This window comes from Salvelinus sp. IW2-2015, linkage group LG32 (assembly GCF_002910315.2).
Source record: "Salvelinus sp. IW2-2015 linkage group LG32, ASM291031v2, whole genome shotgun sequence".
Lineage (NCBI taxonomy): Eukaryota > Metazoa > Chordata > Actinopteri > Salmoniformes > Salmonidae > Salvelinus > Salvelinus sp. IW2-2015.
The window spans coordinates 30,316,498-30,340,893 of record NC_036871.1 but is presented as its reverse complement, the minus strand read 5'-3'; the positions used below and the strand labels follow the sequence as shown (position 1 = coordinate 30,340,893).

The window sequence follows — 24,396 nt, the reverse complement described above, 5'->3', positions numbered from 1 at the left end:
TAGCTCAATTTGTGAAACAAACATTGTTTGTTACCACTACCACCACCCCCCCCCCCCCCCCCCAAATGGAAATAAAGACAAGACCACAATGGAAATAAGCTTTCAAGATTTATTGTGTTATCTATCCTTGATGATTAAGGTAGGTTAAGTATTTTTCCTCAAAGCTACACCATGATTAAAGCTTTTAATTACATTTTCAGGAAAGCTATATGAACCTATATTATGCTATAACCTTGTTTAATAAAATATATAAAACCACATAATTTTTATTGAAATATCAGACAGTTTCATCCTGAATGATTCTCTGATGGCCCTTAGATAGCTGTAGATCCCTACAGACACTCCTACTGGTCCACCCGCCTCTACTAGGGTTGCAAAATTCAGGGAACTTTCAATAATTTCCCTGTTTTTCCAGAAATCTTGGTTGGAGGATTCCGGTTTTCCTGCTTATTCCCTCCCGATTCCTGGAATCCTCCAAGTTCACGGAATTTTGCAACCCTACCTCAACTCACTGCAGCTAAGGCAGCGTTTAGACAGGCAGCCCAAGTCTTTTGACCAATCACATCACATCTTTTCACATCAGATCTATTTCAGAGCTGATCTGATTGGCCAAAATACCAATTAGTAGAAAAAAGATCAGAATTGGGCTGCCTGTCTAAACACAGCCTAAGACATACACCATAGAGGCCTCAGTGTCATTCTGTAAAGGAGGGGTTGTCAGATCACAGAAGACTGTGTGTAGGTGGTGTGTAACTGCTATGAAATCTATTACCATGGTCTAGTTTARTTTACTGATCCACCTCTCTAAAGTGGTCATGGATATTCTCCATTCATTCATCATCATTCACAAATTGGATGACACGCCATTTGAGGAGTCTGCACTCTGTTGGGCCTGGTATGATCATTTCCATACATTATTTATCATTCACTATATTATATGGTGTTCGGTCAAGGGACGAAACGGCTGTGACATTAGTAATGTGTCCCGTGCAGTACAGCCATTAATAATTGGTTCTGTGAGGATGATATTYTCCTCTTATATGCCTCTATTCTGTGATGCATGTCAAATTACCCGAGCCTGATTCATCTGCTACCTGTCACTGTTAATCAGAGATATAGGGCCTGCTGCTTTACTGCAGTAACACCCCTGGACAAGACATATCTCAAACCTTATGTTCACCATCTTTGACTTTAACTTCATTAGCATATGGTTTTGCTGTAACCATCCCATCACATATCACGTTGCTTTCACAGTGTGCTTTTAGTTTTTMGGTTTGTTCAATCTCATTAACTGTCAAGGACAAAACAGATGGGTATTCATATATGGGTCTGTGCTGTGTTTGTGTGTATGTGCACCTGTACGTGTGTGTCTGTTTACATTTTCCTAGAATTTTGCATTTGGGTAAAGCCATAGGGCCGTCTGGTAAAGGTCACCATAGACTTACTATGACAGTCCCTCCACCTCCCTCCACAGCCAGAGTGCACCTTTCACTACTCTCTCTCTCACTCTCAAAAGTCACATTTCTTGTCTCGAATGCTGTGTAATGGCCTCTACCCACTTCCATTAATGGCACTCCAAATGATCCCTAATGGCTTAACAGCATGTGTCAAAGCAGAAGAGAGGCACTCAAGAGGCTGGTGAAGATACCACTTATCAACTTCCAGACCGACAGACGAAGCTGGCAACCATGCCAGGCAGTTTGAACATTTAATGCTCCTGATTTTTATAACATTTCCTTTTGTCCTTAGTGGAGAAGATCTCAGTTTATTTGACTATAAAATGATAGTGTTTGGCTTGTTTTGGCATTGATGCTGATCCTTTGTACACACTTATGGAATTCTGTGTGCAACCAAACAGGCTTCAAAGGCAAAGTCTTTTAATTAACATCGTATTCATCCTTTTGGTTTTGCCTTTTTCAAATGTTCTCTTTTGAGCTCTCTGCTTTCAAAGCTCTCTGCTTTCATTGTATTTTATTAAATCATCATTTCTGTTGATACTACTAATARTGTATTTTATTGTATGATAACTTAGAAATATAATTTTCTTAGATTTAAACACTTAAAATGAAAATAACATTTACAAGAATGATGTGACTGTACTGTACAATGCCAAAAACAACCAACAAAAAAAACAAGCACGAGGACGACCAAACACTGCACTGCTTTTTAAAATCAATTTTATTGACAGACGTTATCTTGCCCTCAGAACAATGCAACGAGATTAAGGTGCTGATGAGCACAGAGGAATAAATACACCAATAAATGCAGTACTGGCTGAACTGGCCTGACTGGCTCTGCTTCAGAGTCGGGTTCTAGTTCTATTTCATTCAGTCCATTCAGGAAGTACACTGAATTCCAAATTCTCATTGAGGAAAATTGGAATTGAAATTTCAGCATACTTCAGGAATTGACATGGACTTGACCCCAACTCTGCCATGCTTTCAAACCTGTCTTTCAGACCCTCACCACAAGCACACTTACCATTAAGACATGTAGATCATGGAAAGCTTTCTTCTTCCAGCTTAAATCATATGAGAATGCATAACCAACAGAAACTGCATGTTTGAAGAAAGTAAAGATATCTCTTTAGAACGTCTCTGCCAATGTGAACATAATATTTAATGGCCTGCAAATGAGGAGAGGTCTGGGGAGCAGAACATTTAACATGGTTTAGAGAAAAATGATGTCTCTGCCATGTAAATCAAATACAAAACTACAATTACCATCAGTACTTTAGTTCATGAATAGCAATGCGTTATGACCCTTTTAAATGATCCATGGAGAAGAACAATGAGAAATGAACTGAGGTTGTTATAAGATAGTTATAACATGTTATTACACATTAGTCTTATGGTTTGATAATGATTTTGAAGGGTTAAGATATATTATTGATATAGCTGTTGATATAGAGTTCAATATCCTGATTTCATAAGAGACCATATCCTTTTTAAGTAAAAAAAAATGTTTTACCACAAACGTGGCAAACTCAAATCCCTAAAAATGCTAATATATGTTTTCACATTCACCGGGAATCTCACATACTGAGTCATTTTTCACACGTCGAGAGGAACGTGACATAACAGAGCTCTACAGTGCGACCATTTTACTCGCATATGCGCCTAAATATTTGGCTGTGCGACCTGGAATTTTAATTGAGGAGCACCAGTGCGCCTAGAAACAAATCACCCAGATGATAATTGTTGCAATGATTACTTCACTGTACCACAGGCCCTGAGTGCCATGGAGAACACACTGAGACCAGATTCATGACCATCATGCTTGCACCATTACTAAAAAGAAAACGMCTTGTTACCTCAAATATTTTTGATTGTGCTCCTAAATGTCTTTGTGTGCTCCTAAATGTCTTTGTGTGCTCCTAAATGTCTTCGTGTGCTCCTAAATATATTTGTGTGCTCTTAAATGTATTTGTGTGCCCCTAAATTGTTTAACTGCTGCTGCTTCACTTAGACCACAGACATTGTCAATTTGGTACTGGCACTTACCCTGTATATAGCTTCCTCTCTTATTTCTTATTTCTCACATTTTTTTTATTTATTGTATTTTTTATTAGTTATACTATTTTGCTTTAAATACTGCACTGTTGGGTAGGGCTTGCAATATATGCATTTCACTGTACTTGTGCATGTGACAAATAAAACGTGAAACTTGACAGAGAGCAGAGCAGACCAGAGCACACCAGACCAGAGCACACCAGACCAGAGCACACCAGACCAGACCAGAGCACACCAGACCAGAGCAGAGCACACCAGACCAGACCAAACCAGACCAGACCAGAGCACAGCAGACCAGAGCACACCAGACCAGACCAGACCAGACCAAACCAGACCACACCAGACCAGACCAGACAGATGGTCACAGGCAGATATGGAAAAGACATGGTCAAAGGAAACGTGAGTGTGATGTAATGTCATAATGATCCATGGATTAGAATTAAACATCCCAACAAAGAATCCAGAGTCATAATCCTTTCTGGGAAAGGAAGATAGGTCAAAGGTCATATTTGGTTTGGGTATGAGACAGTCCACCTCACAAGTACTAATCTTTTAAAGATAATTCAATCAAAAAGCACAGAATCTGGGCAACTTGAACTTTACTAGGACACGAAAATAAAAAGTAGTAGCCTATTACTAAATGGTCCACTGTACTGTAGTTAGTAAGGGCTTGTTAGGGGCGTGCAGAGACAGAGATAAACATAGGTCCCACACAACTTTCCTCTTTCTCCAATAACTACTGAGTGTACCCAAAGATAGTCGAGTCAAAGCAAATGCCTCTCAGTTGGAATTGGCAGCCACAGTCCCTCATAGTGTTGAATGAAGAGGGCTAGCATCACTCCACCTTGCATGTCACAAAGAGGGCAAAGCACAGTTTTGACCATGTTAGGAGGACTCCTCTACTGTACTGTATATACTGTCCATCCACAGAAGGGCTTAGTTCAACAACTACAGAACAATAGGAGTTTGATAACTCTTCCCTACAGTGCCTAGTGGGAGTTCCATACACCTCTACAGTTCCAGTCCCCTCTCTGGTTTAGATCAGACCCACTCCTGCATGGAGCGCTTGCAGTACAGTATGTGTCTCTGCGTGCTCTTCCTCCTGAACTGGAACACGGTGTAGAGCAGGACCATCATGCACAGCGCCAGGATACAGGGTATGGCGATAGCCACAGCCTTCTCCGTGCCCCCCGTGCTGTCCAGCTTGATGATGATGTCCACGTCACCACTGCTGCTGTCGTAGTGGCGCTCCTCCACCTCCGGAGGGCTCCAGTCCCAGTCGGCGTCAGCTGGTAGGCCGTCACAGCCCATGAAGTCCCTCAGGATTGAGCGGGGGTAGCCCGGCTCCACACGCAACCGCTGGTTGTTGAACTTCCAATACTCCTTCCCCTTGTAGAAGTAGGTGAATCCTGTTCACAGGAGGAGGAAAAAAACTCAACATTTAAACATTAATACAAGCTAATAGTTTCTCCTTAACTTTGGTTTGCTAATTTTATAACCCAATCTTTACTTTCTGTACTGAGAAGCAAGGCATAAGTAGACTATATAAAGAGAAAAGAGGCCTATTTTAGTCATTATAAAGAGATGTGATGCAGAAATGGAGGATGATATAGAGCAAGGGTATTCAGCTCTTACCCTACGAGGTCCAGAGTCTGCTGCTTTTCTGTTCTACCTCATAATTAATTTCACCCACCTGGTGTGCCAGGTCTAAATTAGACCCTGATTAGAGAGGAACAATGAAAAAACACTATGGAACTGGCTTTGAGGTCTGGAGTTGAGTTTGAGGGGTATAGAGGGAGGAACGGATGGCCTACCGTTGGCCTTGTCCACAAAAGCTCCCTGAGGAGAGTCAGGGATGCCCTTCCACACTGTGATGGGTTTGGGGTAACCAGGGTCCATGTTTCTCATGTCTTCATTGTATCTCCAATATCTAATGCCAGGTAGGAAAGAAACACTGCGGTCAATATCCAGAAAGACTACACACACGCACGCACACACACACAAACACACATAGTCACATGCACCAACATTATAATCTCATGATCTACTACACATACACACAACTGTTTAGGATCAAGATAATGGAATTCTGTCAAACCCAGAGGGATGAAGTCATGTTTTACAAAACATCATAACAGTGATATGCAACAGTTTGCTGCAGAATGATGACAAAGCATTTTATCTGCTCTCACAACAGGGTTAGGACCTCGCATGATTTCATCTATCATGACAGATCCACCAAATGTTTGAGTCACATTAGTGTACAGTAAATCATGTACTAATTATAGCATCTCACAGTGAACTTTATATCAGCTAGCCTTTTTTCACAGTCAGTGGTGTACCACAGTTTAGAGAAAAATTTGAAGTTTCATAGCTAATCTCATAGATAACATTTTGAGATTATAATTTTTTCAATTTTAAAGCAAATTTCCTGTAATTCTAAACATTTTGCTATGGCTTATGACGTGTTCCTATGCTATCTGGGGAGGGGGCCCAACCTCCAGGGGGACCCCAGAGCTCGTGGGCCCCCCACATTGCCAGGGCTGCGGGGGTGAGTGATACGCCAGTGATCATTGTCATTGACAAAACTAATACAGTATCATGTATAACCTATAATTCACAATCTAACCAATTTAATAGACAAATGGAAAATTCTAGAATCAGCTACACTCTACCTTCACTACGGATAAAACCAATGTAACGTAACAGATAGATTGATAATTCTAGAATCAGTTACACTTTAACTTCACTATGGATAAAATCTATGTATTGTAATGGATAAATGAAAAGGTCAAACAGACCTGTCTCCCTTGAAGAAATATGTCTTGGCTACGTCCTCCCACCACACAGCAGTCTCTATACTCTGGGTGGGCATCCCACTCCCAAACAGAGAGATGTCCTGAGGGTAGGTGGGCTGCAAAGTAGTGTCCTTGAACACCCAGAACCGGTTTCCTAAAACAAACACAGTCACAAATGGATCAGTGGTCATAATTGTCCAGTAATCACAAACAGAGCCTGGGTCCAAACATTATGTTTTACACTTTTGCTAGGAAATAGTCCTTGCTTTTTGCAGTAACATGATGAGAATTATTGCCGTAAAGCTGCTTAATTCAGTCTAATAATAAGGCCTTATTAGCATCGTATTAGAGCTACTATAGTGTTGTGGGTATATAAGAGCTAAGATAGTGTTGTGAGTATATTAGAGCTAAGATAGTGTTGTGAGTATATAAGAGCTAAGATAATGTTGTGAGTATTTTAGAGCTAAGATAGTGTTGTGATGTATATTAGAGCTACTAGTAGGTGTTGTGGGTTTAATTAAGAGCTAAGATAGTGTTGTGAGTATATAGAAGCTAAAATAGTGTTGTGAGTATTTTAGAGCTAAGCAAGTGTTGTGAGTATTATTGAGCTAAGATAGTGTTGTGAGTATTTAAGAGCTAAGATAGTGTTGTGAGTATGAGTAAAGAGCTAAGATAGTGTGTGAGTATATTAGAGCTAAGATAGGTGTTGGAGTATATTAAGCGCTAAGATAGTGGTTGGAGTATATTAGACTAAGATAGTGTTGTGAGTATATTAGAGCTAAGATAGTGTTGTGAGTATTTTTAGAGCTAAGATAGTGTTGTGAGTATTTTAGAGCTAAGATATGTGTTGTGAGTATATTAGAGCTAGAAGGATAGTGTTGAGTAATTAGGAGCTAAGATAGTGTGTGAGATATAGAGCTAAGATAGTGTTGTGAGTATATTAGAGCTAAGATAGTGTTGTGAGTATATTAGAGCTAAGATAGTGTTGTGAGTATATTAGAGCTAGGATAGTGTTGTGAGTATATTAGAGCTAGGATAGTGTTGGAGTATTTTAAAGAGCTAATAATAGTCTTATGCGCGTATTAAAGAGCTACTCTACAGTAGTTTTATTATAGTGGATACGGTAAGGGGCAACTATAACGTTGTGCGTAAGTCCAGTCCAGCAAGTAGCTCCTCCACCAGGGAATAAATAAAGCATGAGACTCTTTGTGATCCTGCTGGAGGACAGATGTCATGTCAATCTGCCTGATGGAGGGAAGGAGGGATGGAGGAGGGGCTGAACTCTCACCCGTTATTATACAGTACAGTATCATACAGAACAAAATGGATGCTATTTAGAACATACAAGCAATATTTCTACTAATTGAAGTGGCATTCTCTTGTATACTTATTAATACATTATAAAAAACAACAACAAAAAAACACACACAAATCTAGTTGTTTCAACTAATTATTATTAAGTAACTGGTTCCACGGCCTTTTTTTTTGTTTACCCAACTTTTTGGTCTAAGTTTAACCTGAATGTTAGGTTGCCCAACATGAGAAAACATACGCAAAAATTCGGTCCACTTTAAATTATGTGTTTGCTCAATTTGTCWCATATGTTCATTCAACTAGACATTTATATTTTTGGCATCTTACAAAAAAATATGTGGAACTAGTTACACAGCGCTTTTAACATACAATGTTTTCAATTTACATATTTGACACACGTTGACATACACGATTACATTTTGTATGTTCATTTATACAGTACTTAGTATTCAACATGTCCTCACCTGGGATTTGAACTCACAACCTCTTGGTGCTGTCATTCCGATCTTCCTGCAACGCCACCATGTCTGTGTCAATTATCAGTTCATCTGACTATTCTCTCATCATTCATTTGATATACTTATTTAAGCCATTTTAGGTTTTTCTGTACAGTTGTCTAGTGTTGGTGGGGAATATTACTTTGTTTTAATGTTATCCATTAATCGCTATGATAAATATAATTGTTTTTTCTTGAGTGAACTTTTAACAGAACTGAGATTTACTTTGAAGTGCAAAGTGTAGCAATACAAGTGAAAGCAGTCACTGACACAGACATGGATGTCGTAGCAGGTAGATCGGAATGACATCAACCTTGAGGTTGCGAATTCCAATTCCAGGTGAGGACATGTTGAATACGAATTACTGTATAAATGAACATGCACAATGTAATCATGTTTGTCAACGTGTGTTAAGTTAAAAGCACTGTGTGTGTAACTAGTTCCAAAGCATTTTCTGGCATTTCTGCCAAAATAATAATTTCTAGTTGAATGAAGATTTGAGACAAATTGAGAAAACACAAAAATTAAGTTGACTTCGTTATCTCATGTTGGAACTAAAAATGTTAAATTCTGGTAACACTTTGACCAAAAAGTTGAGTAAGCAAAAACATTTATAATTTTTTTTTACAGTGTAAAAATGACACTGTTTGTGATGACCACAAACAAAATACTTTGCTTTGTCTTTRTCTCTAAATTGCTCTCCTCTAACGAACCTTCAAACCTAATGCTACTTTCTGTTGATACAAGAGCTAGCATAAGCTCCATTTCATCTCCTCCATCTCTCTTTCTCTCCCCCCTCTCTCTCATTCTCATCTCTCCTCCATCTCTCATTCATCTCCTTCTCTCACCTTTGAAGAAGACAAACTTCCCCTCGCTGTTTTCGTAGACGGCGTCGATCTTGGCGGGCAGGCCTCTCCAGAAGAAGTTGATCTCCATAGGGTAGCCAGGGACCACCGAGTTGTCCCTCACCCTCCAGAACCACTGGTCCTACACACATGTAGACAAAAACACATGATCTGTTTCATCATATTCATCCCCTTCTCTCTACTGTAGTATTACCTAAACTCTGAAATTTGCTTTGTTGTCTAATACCAGGAGTGATTGATTCCACTGAAACCCTTCAGTGCCCATCTCTACCTCCTCATGCAAACATACCTTTTTAACACTGTGTTCATGAGATTATATAGGTTAGACAAGGATACATCATACAGTATCTGTACATGCCAACCTACCTTGAATACGAACAGCTCCTGTCTGAGGATGGCCAGGGTGTTGAAGCCTCCGTCACAGATGTTGGGTTTGGCGTTGGGGTTGGAGGGTTTTGCGCCCTGAGGAGGGCGGTGGGGCCGGACCTGACGGTCGTGCTTACGGGGTTCCGAGGGGGGGTGGAAGCGTGGAGGAGGGGCCGTGGGTGGGGCTCTGGTGGGCTGGGCGGACCTGTCTGGTGGACCTGGAGATGAATGGGACACATTAGCCTAGCCAGCTAACTAGCTAAGGGCATAAAAAAATAACATTATCATTGTAATTATTTTGTCATTGAACATTATCATTGAACATGATCATTTAACATGATCATTTAACATGATCATTTAACATTTGTTCCTTCAATGAAAACAATGAAACTCGTTTAAAAAAACATGTACACAAGACAAATATTAACATACTACTTGGTTTAGTGTACTGAACAGATATTGAGGGCATGCTTATAATATAATAAAATGTAGGAAATTCAGTACCATAGATAGACACAGTACCATAGATTTTCTGGATGCCCTGAAGGTCATCGTGAGGTAGTTTAAAGTTCTCTGTGTCCATGTACTGATAGAAGGGAGCCATGATGGCTGTGGGGTCGTTGGAGTGCTCCAGGCCAAGGGCATGACCCAGCTCATGGACTGCCACCAGGAACAGGTCATTACCTGGGAAGGGCGATAGAGACTATGGATTAGAAACACGCACGCACACACCACAGGAGGTTGGTGGCACCTTACTTGGTGGAGGACAGGCACGTGGTAATGACTGGAGCGGAATAGGTGGAATGGTATCAAATACATCAAACACAAGGTTAGAAAGAGGTTATTGAGGCTGGGAGATGTCCTCAGGAGCCACAGCTTACACCATGCCCAGAGCATTAGAACACTCATCATGTCCTGCTATACAACACACACACACACACAACACACACCACACCACACACACACACACACACACACACACACACACACACACACACACACACACACACACACACACACACACACACACACACACACACACACACACACACACAACAACCACACACACACACACACACACACACACACACACACACACACACACGACTCCATGGTACTGTCAGCATTCAGTCTAATAATAGTGTCAGGTTGATTTTGTGTTAGCTTTGGAAAAACTCTACAACATACAGTTTCTCTCTATAGCATGTGACTGAAGATATCCCCGGGAGGTGGCTGCCCTTAACAACATGATATCTAATCCAGCCAGGAGCACAGAGATCCAGGAGCATGGAGATCTAGGGGCACGGAGATCCAGGAGCACGGAGAGCCAGGAGCACGGAGAGCCAGGAGCACAGAGAGCCAGGAGCACGGAGATCCAGGAGCACAGCGATCCAGGAGCAAAGAGATCCAGCTATGATTTTACACCCTTTAAAGTAATTGATTTACAAACACAAGCTGAGTCAAAGGGTTGAACCATATATATTGACAGGCAGGCGGCCTAGGAGGGGAGTGTCTATCTAAGTGGCAGTGTGGGCCGTGCACATATCCATTCTGGCTGCCTTGGATGCGGTTAGTGCTTCCTGACGGGCCTCTGGCTTTGACAGCCCTCTAGATGTGCTGTCCCGCAGGCTTCACTAACAGCAGTCAGAGCAGAGCAGGTTGGCAGCAGGGTAATTAAAGTAAAGTGCTGCCTGACGGTGGATGGATGGAGGCCGACAGGGCTGAGAGAGGGATCTGATTACCGTCTTCAAGCTGCACCTCTCCAGGGCTGCAGGCTGGATCCACCCTCCACCCTGCCCTGCCCTGCAGCTACGGTACAATACACTCCCTCACCATAACACAGTAGAAATGTGAGTGTTTATTCTTGTGGCAGGGATAGGCTCTGCACTATGACCTGGGCCCAGATTCACAAAACACAACTTACTCAAAAACGTAAGAAGCTTCTTAAGAAAAGAACAAAGTTCATAAGTGCAATTCCTCAACAATATCTTAAGATTTCARYATTTTCTTACAAACTTCTCGAATATCTTCTTACGAACTTATTAGCCATCTTCTTAAAAATTGTCACGTATACTCCCTCTCTGGCCTCTAGGTCATCAGGCTGCTGATTATCCCGCACTCGTGTCACCATCTTCAAGCGCACCAGCGCCTCATGACACTCCGCACCCAGGTGGTAAGGGTAGGTAACAACACATCCGCTACGCTGATCCTCAACACAGGGGCCCCTCAGGGATGCGTGCTCAGCCCCCTTCTGTATTCTCTGTTCACTCATGACTGCATGGCCAGGCACGACTCCAACACCATCATTAAATTTGCCGATGACACAACAGTGGTTGGCCTGATTACCGACAACAACGAGACAGCCTATTGGGAGGAGGTCAGAGACCTGGCCGTGTGGTGCCAGGACAACAACCTCTCCCTCAACGTGATCAAGACAAAGGTGATGATTGTGGACTACAGGAAAAAGAGTACCGAGCATGCCCCCATTCTCATCGATGGGGCTGCAGTGGAGCAGGTTGAGAGCTTCAAGTTCCTTGGTGTCCACATCACCAACAAACAATCATGGTCCAAGCACACCATGACAGTCATGAAGCGGGCACGACAAAACCTATTCCTCCTAAGGAGACTGAAAAGATTTGGCATGGGTCCTCAGATCCTCAAAAGGTTCTACAGCTGCACCATCGAGAGCATCCTGACTGGTTGCATCACTGCCTGGTATGGCAACTGCTCGGCCTCCGACCGCAAGGCACTACAGAGGGTAGTGCGAATGTCCCAGTACATCACCGGGGCCAAGCTTCCTGCCATCCAGGACCTCTATACCAGACGGTGTCAGAAGAAGGCCCTAAAAATTGTCAAAGACTCCAGCCACCCTAGTCATAGACTGTTCTCTCTGCTACCACACGGCAAGCGGTACCGGAGCTAAAAATGTGGTTAGATTTTTTTTTACACTCACCTGGACTCCATCACCTCCTTGATTATCTTCTCTACATCTGTCACTCCCCTTGGTTCTTTCCTCAGGTGTTATTGACTCTGTTTCATGTCGGTGCGTTGTTTGTGTTTCGTGTTTATTTATTAAAACACTCACTCCCTGTACTTGCTTCCCGACTCTCAGCGCACTAGATACAGAATAACACCTCACCTAAAGGAAGCATCAGGGAGGGTTTTTTGTTTTTGTGTCAATGTAAATGATATCGGGTCCGGGAGCCACTACAGGCTCTCATGCCTCAGCCGGATCGCCAGGCTCCCCTGCCTCAGCCGGATCGCCAGGCTCCCCTGCCTCAGCCGGCTCGTCGGGCCTTCATGCCTCAGCCGGATCGCCAGGCTCCCCTGCTTCCACCGGCTCGTCAGGCTCCCCTGCCTCAGCCGGATCGCCAGGCTCCCCTGCTTCCACCGGCTCGTCAGGTTCCCGTGCCCCAGCCAGCTCGACAGGTTCCCGCACCCCAGGTCGGCTCGACAGGTTCCCGCGCCCCAACCGCACGCGCCCCAGCCAGCTCGACAGGTTCCCGCGCCCCAGCCGGCTCGACAAGTTCCCGCGCCCCAGCCACCCGCGCCCCAGCCGGCTCAACAAGTTCCCGCGCCCCAGCCGCCCGCGCCCTAGCCAGCTCGACGGGTTCCTGCGCTTCAGCAGGGGTGAACGCTCCGCTCCTGATCCCCGGGTTCGTTCCCTTTGTCGGTGTCCTGCGGCAGGAGCCGCGCGTCGGGGAGGGGGTACTGTTACGTATACTCCCTCTCCGGCCGCTAGGTCATCAGGCTGCTGATTATCCCGCACACCTGTCACCATCGTCAAGCGCACCAGCGCCTTATGACACTCACCTGGACTCCATCACCTTCTTGATTATCTTCCCTATATTTGTCACTCCCCTTGGTTCGTTCCTCAGGTGTTATTGACTCTGTTTCATGTCGGTGCGTTGTTTGTGCTTCGTGTTTATTGTTTTGTTTATTTATTAAAACAGTCACTCCCTGTACTTGCTTCCCGACTCTCAGCGCACTCATTACAAAAATATTGTCGCTAGGCAACCAATTTAGCTTGCTATCTAGTATTTTTTTGTACAGCAGTTATTGTTCTAAAACATGTTTTGGGGTTTAAAATAATCAATACTGAAACTTTCAGATGAAGTTTGTGAGTGACTTAAACATGTTAAATTGCTTTCATTAGCTTTTTATCTCACTGCCCTGAGTTTAAGACATGGGTTTAGATATCTTGGAATTAAGAACATTTACAATAATCAAATTTCTTCTTCACTTTTTGCTTACGAAGAAATATTATATGTTAGATTTTTTGGGATTGCAATTTCAGAAAATGTCCATAATATATCTGCAGTACTAGTGATACTTACCCACAGCGTATCACAACATGTACTTTTTCCAAAGCTACATTCATTTGACAGACCTAACTTGAATGATTGTCCCTCTTTATTCAAAGTAAAGGCCTAGTCTATGATAGGCCTATTCATATTTGAATTAATATTTTGTTAAAGCCTATACACTATAGAATAGATTCAGGTAATGCCCTCATTATACATTAACATTTCAATTGATTACAATTATTTCTTAAATTCCCATCAGGCGTTATTGTCTCGGTTTCCATGTTCAGACGCATTCCTTGTTTTTGTAGCGGTACGTGTTCGTTTATATTAAACTCTCAAACTGCTTCCTGACTCCCTGCGTCCACATGACAAAATAACACCTCACCACATGGAAGCAGCAGTTGATCAAGACATCTCCCAGATGGAGATCCTAACTAGCTGGCTCAACTGGGGACGGGTATGGAAGAGGTCCTCCGTTCTTCAATGTCTCGGGCGGAGGATTCTCTCCTATGTGTCGACCCCTCGAGCCAGCATCCCGGCCCATCCAGCAGTTGATCCAGGTCAGCAAGGTCCGTTTGTCCCTCCCGGACAAATACGACGGGACTCCATCAAAATGCCGTGGCTTCCTACTCCAGTGCTCTCTCTATTTCGCTCATCAGATGGGAGCCCCCACCACTGAGGTGCAAGGTTGCCATGGTTATTTCCCTGCTGACTGGACGGCCATTGGAGTGGGCTAGGGCCATCTGGGAGACAGGAGAAGAGGAGCTGGATTCATATGAGGGGTTCTTGGATCTGTTCAGGGGGGAGATTGAGATGAGCACTTACTCCACCTACGGCAGGAAGGCCAGACAGCTGCAGAGTACGTCCTCACCTTCAGGACAGTGGCAGCATCCAACGGATGGAATGCACCCTATTCTGAAGAGGATTGCGCGAGGATATCCAGACGGAGTTGGTGTGCCCGAGAWGACACCCTCTCCTTGGACGCACTTATCGTGATGGCCATCTGTCTGGGTAACCTTCTGCGGGAGCGTCGGCACCACCATCACCTCTCTCCCTCCTTTGTTGACCAATCTGAGTCAGAGCCTGAACTTATGGAGGTAGGGGCCAGGCGCCTCCCTGCGGCTGTGCGACACCGTCATAGACAGCTGGGGCTCTGTCCCTATTGTGGACAGGAGGGGCACCAGCTTCAGCAGAGTCCGATATGTCCCAGCCCGGGGTCCATAAGAGCAGAGGGAAGGTCCCATGATCATCTGTCTCCTGGGTTTGGCGTGAGTATTTCACCATCCTCACTTTCCACCAAACCCTTTCTAGTGTCTATCACTAGCTGGCTGTCCCTCATATGTTGTATCTAATGCTCTAGTGGACTCCTGTGCCGCTGGGAATTTCAATGACCAATCCCTCGCCGCCTCACTGAACATCAAATCAAACTTTATTTTCCACATGCGCCGAATACAACAAGTGTAGACTTTACCGTGAAATGCTTACTTACAAGCCCTTAACCAACAGTGCAGTTCAAGAAGAAGAAAATATTTACCAAGTAGGCTAAAATAAAAAGTAATAATAAAAAGTAACACAATAAGAATAACAATAACGAGGCTATATACAGGGGGCACCGGTACCGAGTCAGTGTGCAGGGGTACAGGCTAGTTGAGGTAATCTGTACATGTAGGTGGGGGTGAAGTGACTATGCATAGGTAACAAACAAACAGCGAGTAGCAGCAGTGTACAAGAGGGGTGGGAAGGACGGAGGGGTCAATGTAAATTGTCCGGCGGCAAATTTTATGAATTGTTCAACAGTCTAATGGCTTGGGGGTAGAAGCTGTTGAGGAGCCTTTTGGTCCTAGACTTGGCGCTCCGGTACCGCTTGCCGTGCTGTAGCAGAGAAAGTCTATATGACTGGAGTCTCTGACAATTTTATGGGCTTTCCTCTGACACCGCCTATTATATAGGTCTTGGATGGCAGGAAGCTTGGCCCCAGTGATGTGCTGGGCCGTTCGCACTACCCTCTGTAGCGCCTTACGGTCAGATGCCGAGCAGTTCCCATACCAGGCAGTGATGCAACKGGTCAGGGTGCTCTCGATGGTGCAGCTGTAGAACCTTTTGAGGATCTGGGGACCCATGCCAAATCTTTTCAGTCCCCTGAGGGGAAAAGGTTTTATCGTGCCCTCTTCACGGCTGTCTTGGTATGTTTGGACCATGATTGTTTGTTGGTGATGTGGACACCAAGGAACTTGAAACTCTCGACCCGCTCCACTACAGCCCCATCGATGGTAATAGGGGCCTGTTCGGCCCGCCTTTTCCCGTAGTCCACGATCAGCTCCTTTGTCTTGCTCACATTGAGGGAGAGGTTGTTGTCCTGGCTACACACTGCCAGTTCTCTGAGCTCCTCCCAATAGGCCATCTAATCGTTGTCGGTGATCAGGCCTACCACTGTTGTGTCGTCAGCAAACTTAATGATGGTTGTTGGAGTCGTGTTTGGCCATGCAGTCGTGGGTGAACAGGGAATACAGGTGGGGACTAACTGTGGGGCCCCAGTGTTAAGGATCAGTGTGGCAGACATGTTGTTGCCTACTCTTACCATCTGGGGGCGGCCTGTCAGGAAGTCCAGGATCCAGTTGCAGAGGGAGGTGTTTAGTCCCAGAGTCCTTAGCTTCGTGATGAGCTTCGTGGGCACTATGGTGTTGAACGCTGAGCTGTAGTCAATGAACAGCATTCTCACATAGGTGTTCCTTTTGTCCAGGTGAGAAAGGGCAGTGTGGAGTGCGATTGAGATTGCGTCATCTGTGGATCTGCGAATTGGAATGGGTTTAGGGTGTCTGGGAGGATGCTGTTGATGTAAGCCATGACCAGCCTTTCAAAGCACTTCATGGCTACCGACATGAGTGCCACGTGGCGGTGATCATTTAGGCAGATTACCTTCGCTTCTTTGGGCACAGGGACTATGGTGGTCTGCTTGAAACATGTAGATATTTCAGACTCGGTCAGGGAGAGGTTGAAAATGTCAGTGAGGACACTTTACAGTTCGCCACGCAACTTTGAGTACACGTCCTGGTAATCCGTCTGACCCAGGGTCTTTGTGAATTTTGACCTGTTTGAAGGTTTTGTTCACATCGGCTACCGTGAGCGTTATCACACAGTCATCCAGAACAGCTGGTGCTCTCATGCATGCTTCAGTGTTGCTTGCCTCGAAGCGAACATAAAAGGCATTTAGCTCGTCTGGTAGGCTCGCGTCACTGGGCAGCTCGCGTCTGGGTTTCCCTTTGTAACATCCCCTCATGCCCTCTTTCCTCTACATTTCTGGTTCAAGCGTTGGCTGGTCGACCTCTGGGATACGGGAATGTCACACATCACAGCACCACTCACCCTCACTGTGGGACGTATGCATCAGGAATGCCTTCACTTCCTCATCAACGGCTGTCACGTTTACTCCTGCTCCTCCCCTCTGGTGTTCGACTTCGCCGGTTTACTAACCACCAGTCCTGGCAACCCTTCATTACGCACACCTGCGCCTCATCATCAGGCACACCTGGACCTTATCACTTCCCTGATTACTCCCCCTATATATAGCACTTAGTTGTTATTTCCCATCAGGCATTATTGTCTGTTACAAGTTCAGACGCATTCCTTGTTTTTGTATTGTTACGTGTTCATTAATATTAAACTCTCCAACTGCACCTGCTTCCTGACTCCCTGCATCTACATTACAGATTGTCCCTCTTTATATACAGCAGCCTATTCTCCTATAAAGTGTGTTTATGATAGGCCTTTTAATGTGTATTTATTTTTGTTAAAGCCTAGTAAGGCTGAATTTAAGTAATTCAATCATTATACATTTTGTCAAAACTTTTTTATTAGAAAAAACACATAGGATATTGTATTCTATTATACACATGCTAATAATGCTGTTATTGATGTTAATCAGAGATGTTCAGAATAAAGAAACTGTCACAAGATATGCTGCCCATTGCGTTTCATTTCTCATGATTATAACTAACATTGTAACATCTGCATTCTTTTTCAAAATAACACAGGTAGGATTTCCTAGCATAGGATTTTGTTTGGAATAATATAACGCTTGGAAGCCTACATTCGGCCTAGCGCTTGCACAGGTGTGTTGGAAAATGTGGTAAAGTACTCATTTATTCATTCTCCACTATTTATAAAAAACCCTCACTTGGTGTCAAATTTTGTTTTTAGGGGGGGGGTGCTCGCCTCACTTTTCTAGAAACAAATTCTGTTAAACAGTAAATCAACTTTGTCCATCCTAAACTGAAATTGAGCAAAGAGTGTAGAATTTTAGCAACCAGGAAATTACAAAGCGATTTACACTAGTTAACTCAGCCACAAAGTCAGATCCGCTTTCCCATATTGACAACGGATGCCACTATGGCGGGAAAAATCAGTAGGTGAATATCACAGCGTATCAAAACACTGGCTGCTAAGTAATACTGTGAAAAACTATCATTCCACTATTCCACTAGCGTCAGATACATGTACAGTACCAGTCAAAAGTTTGGACACACCGACTCAAGGGTTTTTCTTTTTACTATTTTCTATCAAAACTATGAAATAACACATATGGAATCATGTAGTAACCAAAAACGTTTTTAACTCCCGAGTGGCGCAGCAGTCTAAGGCACTGCATCTCATTGCTACTTGCGTCACTACAGACAACCTGGTTCGAATCCAGGCTGTATCACAACCGGCTATGATTGGGAGTCCCATAGGGCGGCGCACAATTGGCCCAGCGTCGTCCAGGTTTGGCCGGTGTAGGCTGTCATTGTAAATACGAATTTCTTCATAACTGACTTGCCTTAAGGTAAACATTTATTTTTTATTTTTAAACAAATCAAAATATATTTTATTTTTGAGATTCTTCAAAGTAGCCACCCTTTGCATTGATGACAGCTTTGCACACTCTTGGCATTCTCTCAACCAGCTTCATGAGGTAGTCACCTGGAATGCATTTCAATTAACACGTGTGTCTTGTTAAAAGTTAATTTGTGGAATTCCTTTCCTTCTTAATGAGTTTGAGCCAATCAGTTGTGTTGTGACAAAGTAGGGGTGGTATACAGAAGATAGCTATATTTGTGAAAAGTCCATATTGTGGCAAGAACATCTCAAATAAGCAAAGAGAAATTACAGTCCATCATTACTTTAAGACATGAAGGTCAGTCAATTCGGAACATTTCAAGAAACTGAAAGTTTCTTCAAGTGCGTTAGCAAAAACCATCAAGCGCTATGATGAAACTGCCACTCATGATGACCGCCATAGGAAAGGAAGACCCAGAGTTACCTCTGCTGCAGAGAATAAATTCATTAGAGTTACCAGCCTCAGAAAATGCAACCCAAATAAATGCTTCACAGAGTTCAAGTAACAGACACATCTCAACATCAACTGTTCAGAGGAGACTGRGTAAATCAGGCCTTCTGTCACTCCCTGATCTGTTTCACCTGTCCTTGTGCTTGTCTCCACCCCCGCCAGGTGTCGCTTATTATCCCTGGTGTATTTATCCCTGTGTTTCCTGCCAGTTTGTCTTGTTTGTCAAATCAACAAGCGTTTTTGTGTCTCAGCTCCTGCTTTTCAAAGTCTCTCTTTTCTCGCCCTCCTGGTTTTGATCCTTGCCTGTCCTGACTCTGAGCTCGCCTGCCTGACCACGAGCCTGCCTATCGTCTTGTACTGTTTGGACTTTGACCTGGTTACTGAACCCCTGCTGGCCCTGACCTCAAGCTTGCCTATCGTCTTGTACCGTTTGGACTCTGACCTGGTTTAGAAACTCTTGCTTGTATCCAACCTGCCTTTTGCCTACCCCTTTTGCTATAATAAATAACGGAGCTCAACCATCTGCCTCCTGTGTCTGCATTTGGGTCTCGCCTTGTGCCCTTATACCTTATACCTTCGTGGTCGAATTGCTGCAAAGATACCACTATTAAAGGACACCAATAATAATAAGAGACTTGCTTGGGTCAAGAAACATGAGCAATGGACATTAGACTGGTGGAAATCTGTCTTATGGTCTGATGAGTCCAAATTTGAGATTTTTAGTTCCAACCGCCGCGTCTTCGTGAGACGCAGAGTAGGTTAACGGATGATCTCCGCTTGTGTGGTTCCCACCGTGAAGCATGGAGGAGATGTGATGGTGTGGGGGTGCTTTGCTGGTGACACTGTCTATGATTTATTTAGACTTCAAGGCACACTTAACCAGCTTGGCTACCACAGCATTCTGCAGCYATACGCCATCCCATCTGGTTTGCGCTTACTGGGAATATCATTTGATTTTCGACAGGAAAATGACCCAACACACTTCCAGGCTGTGTAAGAGATATTTGACCAAGAAGGAGAGTGATGGAGTGCTGCAAACAGATGACATGGCCTCCACAATCACCTGACCTCAACTCAATTGAGATGGTTTGGGATGAGTTGGACTGCAGAGTGATGGAAAAGCAGCCAACAAGTGCTCAGCATATGTGAGAACTCCTTCAACTGTTGGAAAAGCATTCCAGGTGAAGCTGGTTGTGAGAATGCCAAGAGTGTGCAAAGCTGTCATCAAGGTAAAAGGTGACTACTTTGAATTATCTAAAATATATTTTTATTTCTTGAACACTTTTTTGGTTACTACATGATTCCATATGTGTTATTTCATAGTTCTGATGGCTTCACTATTATTCTACAATATAGAAAATAGTAAAAATAAAGAAAACCCTTGAATGAGTAGGTGTGTCAAAACTTTTGGCTGGTACTGTATATTATTGACATTTTCAGAAATTACAATGCAAAAAATGTGTTGCACCTTTTAAGAAGAAATTTCTTAACGTTTTGTGAATCTGGGCCCTTGTGCTGTGCAATTCAGCATGATCAAATGCAGACTGTATATATTTGTTTTCTTCTATGGCATTAGTCTTTGATATGATTCTCTCACAACCATATTCCTTTTTCCATCTGTTCCTCTCTCTCTCTCTCTCTCTCTCTCTCTCTCACCCCCACACCTCCATCTCTCACCGTCATGGTTGGGGTTCCCTAGGGTCCAGGGTTCATCTGAGTCGAAGTGGGTGTCCCCTCCAATCCCAGGGCCCGGGAAGTAGGCGTGGGCTAGGAACCCCCCCTCGCCGTCGAAGGGTGAGCTGTCACCGTGGAAACCTTAGGTGAGATCAATTTATTTTAACTTCAAAGTTTACATTAGGAAAACGGAATTAGGGCAACAGACATACACTGAGTACCCAAAACATTAGGAACACCTGCTCTTTCCATGACATAGACTGACCAGGTGAATCCAGGTGAAAGTTATGTTACCATATTAATGTCACTTGCTAAATCCACTTCAATCAGTGTTGATGAAGGAAAGGAGACAGGTTAAATAAGGATTTTTAAGCCTTGAGACATTTGAGACATTATGTATGTGTGTAATTCAGAGGGTGAATGGGCAAGACAAAKGATTTTAGTGCATTTGAACGGGGTATGGTGGTAGGTTCCAGGCGCACCAGTTTGAGTGTGTCAAGAACCGCAACGCTACTGGAATTTTCACGCTCAACAGTTTTCTGTGTGTATCAAGAATGGGAAGCATTGTAGGAAGAATTGGAATCAACATGGGCCAACATCCATGTGGAACACTTTCGACACCTTGTAAAGTCCACATCCCGATGAATTGAGGCTGTTCGGAGGGCTAAACGGGGTGCAACTCAATATTAGGAACGTGTTCCTAATGTTTTGTACACTCAGTGTTGTTTCAGATAGTTTCCTCTCTCCAGCACCATTCCATACAACTCTCACCTGAGGCGAAGATGATGGTGATGTCCACGTCCCGCCGGCCGCTCTCCAGGGCGCTGTAGGGGACAGCCTCGAAGCGGAGCGGCGTCACACCTTGCCACACATCAAACGCACGCCGGATGGCATCGTGGGTCTCCCTGGCGCCCACTTTGGGAGTGACGTTCTTTATGCTGAGGGAGGAAGAGGAGGTGAGTCAATTAAGAACATATTTGTATTTACATCGACAGCATGTTTTTACAATAAAGACCTCGGCTCCGATTCACAAAACACTTCTTATGCAACAATTAAGAAACTTCTTAAGAATAAAAATAAGAAGTTCATGGGATAATTTGTAAGTGCAATTCCTCAACAATATCTTAAGATTTAATGATTTTTTAATGAACTTCTCAAATATCGTCTTACAAGTCCCCCCATATTCTGAAATTGCATTTCCCCCACAGTTTTATTGGAATGTGATACAAAACAAGGAAACGGTGTGCTTTAGGACCATGCGGATGCCTCCGAGCGGTCGGGTAGGCTATTTGGAGTGTTTATCCATCTAGATAAAAAATGATGTCCCCCCCACTTCTAAAACCAAAGTTGCGCCCCTGCTTCTTAAAATGTTTGTTGCTAGGCAACCAATTTAGCTAGCTATCAAGCTAGAAATGGCAATCATGTTAGCATATTTCCTACTAAGATTACTGTTCTAAAACATGTTCTTGGGTTTAAAATAATCAATACTGAAACTTTCAGAGTTTGTGAGTGAATTAAACATGTTCAATTGCTTTCATGAGCTTATTCTCTCACTGCCATGAATTTAAGAAAAGGATTTAGCCATCTTGGAATTAAAAAGATTTAGAATCTAATTTCTTCTTCACATTTTGCCTAAGAAGAAACATATGAAATATGTAAGATTTTTTGGGATTGCAATTTCAGAAAATGTCCATAATATATCTTCAGTAATAGTGATACTTATCAAACAAATCCCTCCCCCCAACATTTTAAGAATCACATTTTTGAAACATAAGAAATAGAGCAAGAACATTTCCAATAACCTTTTTGAGGAATAGCAACTTTGCTTAACTTGATAACTAAACTTAAGGAAAAAATAGCAGTAAAGAAGTGTATTCTTAGGTTTTGTGAATCTGGGTCCTGATGTTAGGAGACAAATAGAGACAAAATATAAAAGAGTGGAAAACAGATTGTGTGATCCATCCTGGGTGGGGGCGGGGGGGGGGTTATTGTAGGGTTGGATGGTACCACCAGTTAGACAAGAGCCATTGTGCACTGGTAAGACAATATAAGACATTGACAATAATTGGAAGAAAATATTTAACACCTTGCTACATTTCACATCATTAAAACAAAGCTTTAGCACAAAGCAGCCCCCCACAAAAACAGCATTTTAAATATAGAAAAACAGACAGAAGCACATATCTGCCCAAATTCAAACCACCTCTCCCACTATTGCCTGGGGAGAATATTCTCTAAAATGGTTGACGAGACGCTCGAAAAAGTTTCAGTGTTAAACTATTCCAACAAACCCAGCAGCTTTCACTGCACTTTTAACACAGCTGTCGTTATCAGTCGCTCGCAGACAGAGAGAGAGAGAGAGAGGGAGAGAGAGGGAGAGGGAGAGGGAGAGAGAGAGAGTGAACGAGAGGAATCTTCTTCCCCGTTTTCTCTCCCCAACTCATTTTCATGTAGAGAGTGCAGTCAGCAGCGACAGCCAGGCTGACTGACATTCCATTAGAAGAGGTGCCTCATCAATTCACATGCAGGAAGGAAGGAAGGATTTAAATAAATTGACAGTGTTATCGTCTATTACGGCTGTAACCTGTCAATTTCCCACTGCGCTGAGGAGGACCCGTTATCCTGCTCTCTCAGACCCCATTAGCAATCACGCATGATAAGATGGGGAATTTGAATATTTTGGTTAAGATTATTGGATGATTTACATAGAGGATCTTAGAGAATTGGACGAGAGAAAAGTTGTCCTTGTCCTCGATCATCCTTGCTATTAAAATGAAGTAGTTTGTCTGCTGGTATTCTTAAAATGCAAACAAAAGTTAACTGCAAAGGAATGCAAAGAAGAGGTTGAAAAACATTCCATAACTTTATTCTGTTCTCTGACTTGACTTCTATTTACACACAAAATGTTATTCTGTGTAAATCAATGTGTGTGTGCCCGTATGTGCTGTATCCAAGGAAATGCAGAGGGCATATGAGACCAAGGAGAAAGAGAGTGGAAGAGAGAGTGAGAGCACAAATGAATAGCTACACTGACAAACACGGAACCCTATAATAATAGTTAACTAACGTCGCTCACCTGTAGGTGATGTGTGTTCGTTGCCACTTCTGCCCCGTCAGCGCGTACCTCCTCTTCCGCGACCTCGAGTTGCCTTTTAGTTTGTCTGGATTCCCACACCTCGGCCTTTTCATCCAACTAAGAAGGAGGGAGGAAGTGGAGGTTGAAGAGAAGGAAAAAGAAGGGATGGGGGACAACAAGAGTTGGTTAGATAAGTACAAGAATGAGGTGACACATATACCTACAGGATGTTTAACTGGTTATATTTGATGCCACAACAAGCACAACTCTGAACTAGAATGCCCTACATATTGCCTTACATACTGCAGTTCAGTGGACAATGAGACAAGTGGTTCCCATTGTAAAATAGAGCTGCTTCCTACTACCCCTAATAACTACATCATGTACAGTATGTACCTTTTTCAAATGTATATTTCAGAAATCATCAACTAGATTCAGCCGTGGGCTGATTTTTTTATTTTTATTTTATTTTTTATTTTTTTCTGGAGACGATGGTCAGGGGGCCGGAACATACAGTAATGACAAATAATTTGAAGACCGCAAACTGACCGCAAGAAGCCAAAACAGACATAATATTTGACAAAGATCACATATCAAATCAAATTGTATGAGTCACATGTGTCAAATACAACAGGTGTAGACCTTAGTGAACTGCTTACTTAC

At 43.3% G+C, this 24,396-nt stretch overlaps 1 protein-coding gene across 4 annotated transcripts in view; it reads right to left on the bottom strand.

Moving 5' to 3' along the window:
- Positions 1-2,160: 2,160 nt before the first annotated feature.
- The window catches only part of mmp16b (matrix metallopeptidase 16b (membrane-inserted)), a 38,968-nt gene continuing 16,732 nt past the window's right edge, over positions 2,161-24,396 (bottom strand). For 2 of the 4 annotated variants that reach the window (XM_023976750.2, XM_023976751.2), the window contains 9 exons: positions 23,734-23,850; positions 21,429-21,595; positions 20,661-20,798; positions 9,858-10,037; positions 9,354-9,571; positions 8,970-9,108; positions 6,314-6,464; positions 5,327-5,442; positions 2,161-4,921 (listed from right to left, as the gene is read on the bottom strand). In XM_023976750.2, coding sequence (XP_023832518.1) covers positions 4,554-4,921; positions 5,327-5,442; positions 6,314-6,464; positions 8,970-9,108; positions 9,354-9,571; positions 9,858-10,037; positions 20,661-20,798; positions 21,429-21,595; positions 23,734-23,850 — 1,594 coding nt within the window. In that variant the 3' untranslated portion in view covers positions 2,161-4,553. The remainder of the gene's footprint in view (positions 4,922-5,326; positions 5,443-6,313; positions 6,465-8,969; positions 9,109-9,353; positions 9,572-9,857; positions 10,038-20,660; positions 20,799-21,428; positions 21,596-23,733; positions 23,851-24,396) is intronic. The other 2 variants (XM_023976752.2, XM_023976753.2) reach the window with 1 other exon arrangement.